The sequence below is a fragment of the Pyrus communis genome, chromosome 11 (genome assembly GCF_041283825.1).
Source record: "Pyrus communis isolate YQ-2024b chromosome 11, ASM4128382v1, whole genome shotgun sequence".
Classification (NCBI taxonomy): domain Eukaryota; kingdom Viridiplantae; phylum Streptophyta; class Magnoliopsida; order Rosales; family Rosaceae; genus Pyrus; species Pyrus communis.
This window is the reverse complement of record NC_142575.1, coordinates 2656820-2666432: the sequence shown is the minus strand read 5'-3', so window position 1 is coordinate 2666432 and position 9613 is coordinate 2656820. Positions and strand designations below refer to the sequence as shown.

Here is a 9613-nt window from a genome sequence, read left to right as displayed (position 1 = left end):
ATCAAAGGGATTAATTGATCCAAGCTTGAACAAAAGACGTTGAAAATCAGCAGAGGGTAATCCTTTTGTGAAAATATCCGCAAGTTGATCATGACTGCGCGTGTAGTGAGTGGCGATCACCTTGGACTGAACTTGATTTCTGACGTAGTGACAATCAACTTCAATATGTTTAGTTCGCTCATGGAATACAGGATTCGATGCAATGTGCATCGCGGCCTGATTATCATAGTGTAGGGACATGGGTTGTTGATGAGGAAAACCTAAAGTCAACAGAAGGCTTTTGAGCCAAATAAGTTCACAAGCAGTGGACGTCATAGCACGATACTCTGCCTCTGCACTAGAGCGTGCAACAACACTTTGTTTCTTGCTTTTCCAGGTAACTAGGTTGCCTCCCATAAATGTACAAAACCCAGTGGTAGACTTGCGATCGAGAGAATTGCCTGCCCAGTCAGCATCGGTATAGCCTGAGATCTGAGTGTGACTATTGTTGCGCATAAGAATTCCTCTACCAATGGAACCCTTAAGATAACGTAGCACACGATGAACAATCTTCAAATGATCCATGCTTGGAGAGTGCATAAACTGGCTAACAATGCTGACAACATATGATATATCAGGACGTGTGATAGTCAGATAAATGAGTTTGCCAACCATTCTTTGATAGTAACTTAAATTGGGAACTGGATCACTGTGAGTTTTTAGCTTCAAGTTGCTATCCAAGGGGGTACGAGCAGGCTTGCAATCTGTCATTTTTGCTTCGTGAAGAAGATCCATGACATACTTGCGTTGGTTGAGGAAGAAACCCTTGTGAGAGTGTGCCATCTCGATGCCCAGAAAGTATTTGAGAGTGCCAAGATCCTTGATAGCAAACTTGTTGTTGAGATACTGTTTAAGAGCATTAATCTCTGACATATTATCACCTGTCACAATTAGATCATCAACATAAATGAGCACAACTAGTTTACCCACTAAGCTGGAACGAACAAATAGGGAAGAATCTGCAATACTTCGACAAAAACCAACCCTTTTCAGAACATGACTGAGCTTGGCATACCATGCACGTGGACTTTGCTTGAGACCATAAATGGATTTATGGAGTTTGCACACCATTTCTGGATTGTTTGATTGAGGATGACCTGGGGGTAGCTTCATGTAAACCTCTTCTTTAAGTTCACCATGCAAGAAAGCATTTTTAACATCCATTTGAAAGAGAGGCCATGCATTGTTAATTGCAACCGACAACAATACTCTAACAGTGTTCATTTTTGCCACCGGAGCAAATGTCTCTTTATAATCGACGCCATAGGTTTGTGTAAAACCTCGAGCAACCAAGCGAGCCTTATTCCTTTCGATTGTGCCATCGGAATGAAACTTAGTTTTGTACACCCAACGACTCCCCACTGCCTTCTTTCCTTTTGGAAGTTTCACTATAGTCCATGTGTTATTTTCATGGAGGGCTTGAAGCTCCTCTGCCATAGCATTTCTCCACTCACTGTGAAGATTGGCTTCTTGAAAACTTTGAGGTTCTCGAGCTTCATTAATGGCACTTAGGAATGTAGCAAAAGAAGATGAGACTTTGCTATAATCAATAACATCAGTCACGGGATACCTGGCAGTGTAGGTCACATAATCATGCAACTTGGATGGAAGTTTCCTCTCTCGTGCAGGATTGCGACGAATTGTAGGAGATTGAACTACAGGTATTTGAACAACATCATGGTTGGAAGGATCACTGGAGGGTGCAATGTGAATCTCCGATGAGGAAGGGTTTTCATCTTCAAGATGTTCCACCGAGTGAAGGTTAACATCATCCGGCACATGATCACTAGGAGTGCATGTTGCATCTTCTCCGTTTGGATATGGAAAAGGAAATAAGTCCATCAAATGCTCCCCCTGTCTAGAGTAATCCAGTGATTGTGAGAAGTAAGGAACATGTTCTTCAAATTTAACATCCCTTGAAACAACCACTTTTCTAGTTGTTGAATTATAGCACTTGTAACCTTTTTGGGTAGATGAATAACCTAGAAAGACACATTTGGCAGCCCTTGGGTCTAGCTTGTCACGATTTTGAGTTTGAATGTGAACAAAGCATGTACACCCAAAGACTCTCAAATGGGAAAAGTTGATCTTTCTATTTTTCAAGACCTCATAAGGTGATTTAAAATTCAACACTTTACTAGGCAATCTATTGATGAGATATGCCGCAGTAAGGACTCCTTGAGACCAAAACTTCTTAGGCACATTCATGTGAAACATAAGAGCTCTAGTCTTCTCAAGTAGATCTCTATTCTTCCTCTCGGCCACCCCATTTTGTTGAGGTGTTCCAACACAGCTTGTTTGGTGTAATATACCATGCGTGCTCAAGTAGTGTGACATGTTATGAGACATATATTCTGTGCCGTTATCTGATCGTAAAATATGAATTTTTGAAGCAAATTGGGTGGCCACAAGTCTATGAAAATCTTGAAAAACTTCCATCACTTCACTTTTAAATTTCAAAAGATACAACCAAGTAATCCTTGTGAAATCATCCACAAAAGTTACAAAATATTTGTATCCATCAAAAGACTCTATAGTTGGTCCCCAAACATCGGAATGCACGATTTCAAAAGGGTTACTAGCCCTAGACAAAGAGGAAGTAAATGGTAATCTAGCAAACTTAGAAAAATGACAAACATCACAAGGACTTGTAACTTTGCACATATTTGGGAACAAGGTGGATAGAACTTTTTCAGAAGGATGTGCTAGACGTTGGTGCCAAAGTTGTTGTTCTTGAGCTAAGCTTGAAGTGACTTGAAAAACCTTGGGAACTTGAATATGCTTGGAAAGATAGTAGAGACCATTTAAGAAAAATCCTTCACCAATCGTCTTCTTGGTGACTACATCCTGAAAGATCACATTTTTGGGAGAGAAAATGGCAAGACAATTTAATGAGTTTGTGATCTTGCTAACAGATAAAAGTTGAAAAGGGAATGAGGGAACATAAAGAGCCTCAGGCTCGACATCACTTGAGATCAAATGTATTTTTCCTTTTCCCACAACCATAGCATTTTTTCCATTGGCAACTGACACTTGAGATGGAATAGAAAATTTTTCAAATTTATGCAAGTTTGTAGACTTGTTAGTCATATGATCAGTGGCTCCAGAATCTATAATCCAATAATCATGCACATTACCAATGTTGAGAGCAGTTGAGAAGGAGTGTAAGATACCTGGGATGTCCCTTTGTACCACGCCTTCATTTCCAGCCAGGAAGCCAGCAAACTGTCCTAGTAGTGCAGTTTGATTGTTGTCACACTGATTTAGTGGTCCTTCACTATCTCCAAGACCTTGTTTCTTGTGAAGAAACATAGCAAACTCGTTGATCAGTGCAGCTGGATTAGTGGTGAACTTCAGTGCTCCATCAGAAGAAGTTGTGGCAACATGATTTGCCTTGTAAGAAGGGTTGTACGAGCCTTTCGAGACACCTTTGTTATCCCTAGGAAACTTTGGTTTTAACTCTGGATGAAGAATCCAGCATCGGTCTCTTGAGTGCCCACCAGCATCACAATGGCTACATTTTAAGCCAGTTTTCTTTCCTTTGTAGCCTCTCTCCTCACCAAGTTTTTGGTTAGAGAAGTAAGCCCTAGCTTCTGGTATATTTGCCTTCATGTCCAAGGTCATGACTTTCCTTCGAATCTCTTCTCTTTGAATTGTGGCACACACACTTGAAAAAGAAGGCAGGTCGGGATTCATGAGGATATGGCTTCGAAGATCTTCGAATTCAGGGCTCAGGCTTTCTAGGAGTTGGAATATTTTGTCTTCCTCGGCTCTTTTAGTTAGCACAACAGCGTCGATGGTGTGTGGTCGATACACATTCAGCTCGTTCCACATAGTGGTCAGCTTTCCAAGATGTTGCACAAATGGCTTCCCTTCCTGTTGCAAACCAGCAATGTCCTTCTTTAACTGAAACACTCTAGTCGCATTGTTCTGATTTCCATACATTTCCTTGAGATTTTTCCAAAGAGTCATGGAGGATTCAGCATAGCTAAAAATTTCTGCAATCTTACGATCCATGGAATTGAGTAGCCACGACATGACCAACTGGTCTTTGCATAGCCAAGCATCATACTCCGGTGAGGTAGTCTCAGGCATTGGAATAGCACCATTAACATAACCAAGCTTTGATCGTCCTCCCAGAGCAAGAGAAATTGCTCTCTCCCATGGAAGATAGTTAAACTCATTTAGCAAGACAGAACTAAGACGTTGATTTGGGTTGATATCAATATCTGAGTGTGGTGATGGTGGAGTAGCATGAAAGCCGTCTCCTTCCAAATTTACTAAGCTTTCTTCAGCCATGATTGAAGGACAAGAAGCTCACAAATCTCTCAAAAGAACACCACAGAGATAGGCCGGTTAGGGTCACTGCTCTGATACCATATTGAATTTTGTGAATGGTATATTCATCATAAGACAATCAGGTACAAGAGATAGCAATATATATGTGCTAGAGGGAAGAAAACAAGACTACCTATCCCTCCTTGATTTACGTCTAAAGCTAACAAAAAAGAACAAATAAGACACATTCCTTGAATTAAGGGAATTGACAAGACAAATAAGACAAATTGAGGAAAATGACAACAAGAGACACATCCCTTGAATTAAGGGAATTTACAACACTATCTATCACCCTAAAATCCTTTGTACGGTGAACATGCAACCTAACCTAACCCTAGTTGCCATTCTTTCTTCCAATACCGTCTAAGTATCAGTCAGTTCTGCAAAAAAGCTCTCGCAAGCCGCTGTTTGAGCTTGTGCATGATTTTTCCCCGGAGGAACCCCCGGCCTATTATCCCTTTGATATGGATGTCCATATTGTGAATTCCAAGTTGTATTCTCTAGGAGGTGGAAGACATACAGATGACAGTTTTGTGCCAAATTTGGATGTTTATTGCCTTGAATGCACTAGCTCGGAGGGTCCCTCGATTTGTGAGGATCTAGGGATCTGTGAGGGTCTGAGAACCTGCGAGGGTCTGAGAATCTGCGAGGATCCCTGACCCCAAGCCGTATCAGGTTCTGCATGAGCTTGTGCCAATATTCTGTCCCTTCTTACCCCCGTTTAACTGTCACATAGGTCGATTTGATGATGACCGTATGTGGTTCGTGTACGATGGCAAGGCTGCTGACGACTCTGTTCCTTATAGACGCTTAGCGGGGTTTCGAGTTTCCATCTCAAACGACTCTGGTGGCAACTCAATCCTTTCTGCAAGTCTTGAGGCTGCGGAATTTTTTAAGTTTAGATATTTCGACGATCTCGTTTCCTTCGCTTTTGTTACGTTCCATGAGGTGAAGCAAGATAAAACTGAGGAGAAAAACTTTGGCAGGATTATACCATATGATCATCATTATTAATTAGGGGCGATGCGAGTTTTTGGAAACCAAAAATATTTCTGGATTGGATGCTTTCGCTTAATGTGTGTTTGATGTTTTATTCTTTTTAGAAGTAGTAATTTTAAATTGTAAAAGTCATTGAATAACTATGTATCTTGTGTATGACTACTGTTATCTGTCATTGCTAAGATAACTATTAAACTTATCTTCCGTTGCTGCAGGCTGCAACCAAAGTATGTTCACCGTGATGATCGAGAGCAGCAGCGGAAGATATGTTTGCCATAATCATCGAGGCTGCGGACTTTTAAGGTTTTCGTAGAACTTCTAGACATGATTCTACATGTATGGTTTGTACTGATTCACGAGATTACTTAGCTTTCAGTTTGTGCCAACATTTAAACAAGGACGACAGAAGAAATATGTCCGATTATTATTCCGCATGACAAACCTCGACAACAATATTAGTTTTCTATATGTTAAGGACGTCCTTATTTGAAGAAAATTAAGTACAGTAATTGTTCTTCGTGTAATTCATGTGTAAGTTTAAACAATCGTTCCTAGTGATATTTTGACCGAACAATACAATGTCAAGTGTAAGTTTCTTTTCACATAACAGTGCAATATCAGATCTGAAAGTTACACGGTGACAAATCTGTTTCGAGCAAGCTACTCTCATGTGACTTCTAAAATTATCAGATATAGCACAATAATTCAACGGTCTTGTTTGTTTGTTGGGGTTAGTTAGATCAAGAGTAATCTTTACAATATCTTTCACCCAAAACATATTAAGGAGTTAAAAACTAATTGTTAAAAGTGGATCTAGACGGAACCAAATTGACTAGAACAATGTTTTGTCACATACATCCAAATCCGAACCTCTCCGTGTAACTCTTTTAAAATCTCAAGTTAAATACGCATGAACCTTTAAAATCTTTCAAATTCTCAACTGAAGATACCCTGTAGATTATATTAGAATATGACTAATATCAAAGAATTAAAGACTAACAAAAATCTATGTAATTAATTAACAGTTCAAGCAAATGACGCTTTAACGTATTGATGAAAAACAATAATACTTATGCACTTTGTCGCAGTTCGATCTTCACCAATTCCCTTGCTTTAAACATTTAACTATCTAATTAAATAACGTTTGTCAAAATAAAATAAAATAAATAACAGTTCAAAGATAATAAAAGCCCGTAGGAGGGTTGCAAGTGGACTAGCCTGTTAAATATTTTTATAAGAACAAATAAGGCCCAATCCATACCCAAAACACCTACTTCATATAAAATCAAAACCCTAGTTAATCCTTCTCTTCCTCTATCGAGCCTCTCTCTCTGCTCTCTCATATCGACGAAGACGCGCAGAGGAAGAGAGAAGAAGAAGAATCCCGGTCCAGGTACTTTCTCTTTCATCATAAAGTTCCAGTCTTTTCTGTATCATTTCTTAATCGCAATCGAATTAGACCATGCATAATCTAAGATCTTGTGGGTATGTTGAAAAATCGGTTTATATCTGTATCTTTGTATGAATTTGATGAAAGCTTTGATTTTTCTTATTTGGGTTTGTGTCAATTTGGATGCTTGTTCTGCTTTCGAGCTCGATAAGAATTTTTCAGGCACCTAATGATGAAATTGGGAATATTTAATCGCTTCGGATACGAAATTTAATTTAATTTTTTTACATTTGTTTTGTAAATTTGGAAGTGGATTAATTGAAGCAGTTGTGAAATCGTAGGTTCATGATTGCATCTTAGGCCCCGGAATGTTTCCATGGTGGTGGTTGTGAGAATAACTGTTGTAGTCCACTAGATAAGGCAGGGTTATTTCGCGTTATACGAATGTCTCGTATATTTATAATTTCATTGATATTATAGAGCTTGTGGGTGAGCCTTGGTGCAACGGAAGGGTTGCTTCTTTATGACCGAACCTAAGATCTGTCATTTACAAGTGAAGAAGAATACTACTAGAACGTTGAAGAAGAATACCACTAGAACGTAGTACTAAGTGGCATATAAAGCTTATTAGAGTAGAGGTTTATTGGAATAGATGTTTGTTTTGGTTTGTAAACGGGGTTTGTATGAATATCTGATTTTGTGCTGCTATATTAATCCCTTGATCAACGTTTGATTAATCTATGAAGGGTCGTAGTGAGCGGAGATAAAAATGCAGTCCAACGGAGCTCTTACAGCCATGGAACCACTAGAACGTAGTACTAAGTGGCATATAGCTTATTAGAGTAGAGGTTTATTTTAATAGATGTTTGTTCTGGTTTGTAAACGGGGTTTGTATGAATATCTGATTTTGTGCTGCTATATTAATCCCTTGATCAACGTTTGATTAATCTTTGAAGGGTCGTAGTGAGCGGAGGTAAAAATGCAGTCCAACGGAGCTCTTACAGCCATGGAAGTTGAAGCAGGTCCATCTGCACCAAATTCAGCGGCTGTGACTTTACCACCCAAGCCATTGTTTGCGCCTTTGAAGGCTCATGAGATGTCAGATGGACAAGTCCAGTTCCGGAAAGTCTCTGTTCCGCCACATCGTTATTCGCCCCTCAAGAAAGCTTGGATGGACATATACACACCAATTTATGAGCAGATGAAGATAGACATTCGTATGAATCTCAAGGGTCGCAAAGTTGAGTTAAAGACTAGAGCTGACACACCCGAAGTAAGTAATCTACAGAAGTGCGCCGATTTTGTTCAGGCTTTCATGCTGGGCTTTGATGTTATAGACGCCATTGCCCTTTTGCGGATGGATGAGCTCTATGTAGAGTCGTTTGAGATCAAGGACGTTAAAACCCTTCGTGGGGAGCACTTGTCTCGTGCTATAGGAAGACTGTCCGGTAAGGGCGGTAAAACAAAGTTTGCAATCGAGAATGCTACAAAGACGAGGATTGTGATTGCTGACACCAAGATTCACATACTGGGTTCGTTTGCAAATATTAAAGTCGCAAGGGATTCTCTTTGCAGCCTTATCTTAGGGTCCCCTGCCGGAAAAGTGTATTCGAAATTAAGAGCAGTTACTGCCAGATTGGCCGAAAGGTTTTGATTTCGGGTTTGTCTTGAGTTATGTTAAGCCAATTGTAGTTTTGACTCTTGAGTATTTTGAGGATGCCTGTGTCTCTGCTAAAGGTGGTTGGAGGATTTTGTAACATCGTAGGGACATCTCGTAAGAATTTTATTTTATTTTATTTTATCTTTTGGAAACGAGTTGGTATGAATTGATTTTATTATTATTATTATTATTATATGATTATACAGTTAATGCACCTCCTACGAAAATAAATTGACTTAAAAACATGGAAATTAGGGAAAGTTGAAGTTTCTCTATAAGGTAATGTAACATGGGTAGAATCCAAGTCGATAAAAATGGATCTTGTTCGACAAAAGTAATGTAATCTATCTATATTATTAAGAGAAGAGGATTTGTTGATTTTTGCCCCATTTTCTTTCAATTTTGCCCACTTTTGAATACACAATATTGACATAAGGAAGGTAAAATAGTAATTTTATACCTTTTGACAAAATGATAATCAGATCTCATTTTTCATATTTTACTCTCATTTTTTATACATAATATTTACATAAAGAGGGCAAAATGATAATGATATAATATTAAGAAAAATATGCCCTTATTAAGAGATCTCATCATCATTGTCCCATACTCTTTTTAAAAATTTTAAAAACTAATATCACTACTTAAGCAAAAACAAAAAAGAAAATGAAAAAATATGCCCTTATTAAGAGATCTCATCATCATTGTCTTATACTCTTTTTTAAAATTTTAAAAACTAATCAAACTCCTTACTCAAAAACAAAAAAGAAAATGAAATTGTTCACAAACAAAGTGCGTGCTTATACCCTAATATCTTTTAAATAAAACGATTAAGAATCATTAGGTAAAAATAGTTTTTGTAACTACAGCTCGATTGAGTAATTACTTTCTTATAGCAACAAAGCTTAAGTATTCTATAATTTAGTTGAATTTTGTGTAAATTAGTCTCTTTTATTGAAAAGAAAAAGAAAAAGAAAAAGAAAAAGATTTCGAACCCGAGACGTACAGGTAGAAATTAAATCTCATATCTATCAAGATATTGCACCACGTGGTCATTTTATTGCATATATAAACTGATTGCCGCAACACAGAACGATAGTCCTAAATGACGTGGAATTGGAAAGAGAGTTGAATGTTGGTTGAGTTTTCACGAGAGTCACAGTGCTATGGAAAAAACAAGGCCTGAA

General features: G+C 38.4%; 2 protein-coding genes across 2 annotated transcripts; one reads left to right on the top strand and one right to left on the bottom strand.

Annotated features, from left to right (window-relative positions):
- Nucleotides 1-2674: 2674 nt before the first annotated feature.
- LOC137724711 (uncharacterized) lies at nucleotides 2675-4357 on the bottom strand. Its single transcript, XM_088679228.1, has 2 exons — nucleotides 3213-4357; nucleotides 2675-2886 (listed from the first exon to the last, which is right to left on the bottom strand). Exons 1-2 carry the CDS (start codon nucleotides 4336-4338, stop codon nucleotides 2858-2860), a joined length of 1155 nt encoding a protein of 384 aa, XP_088535354.1. The 5' UTR covers nucleotides 4339-4357; the 3' UTR covers nucleotides 2675-2857.
- Nucleotides 4358-6621: 2264 nt separating this feature from the next.
- Nucleotides 6622-8578, top strand: LOC137742427 (RNA-binding KH domain-containing protein). Its single transcript, XM_068482289.2, has 2 exons — nucleotides 6622-6769; nucleotides 7723-8578. The coding sequence occupies exon 2, from the start codon at nucleotides 7746-7748 to the stop codon at nucleotides 8418-8420; it is 675 nt and encodes a 224-aa protein (XP_068338390.1). The 5' UTR covers nucleotides 6622-6769; nucleotides 7723-7745; the 3' UTR covers nucleotides 8421-8578.
- The last annotated feature ends 1035 nt before the right edge of the window (nucleotides 8579-9613 follow it).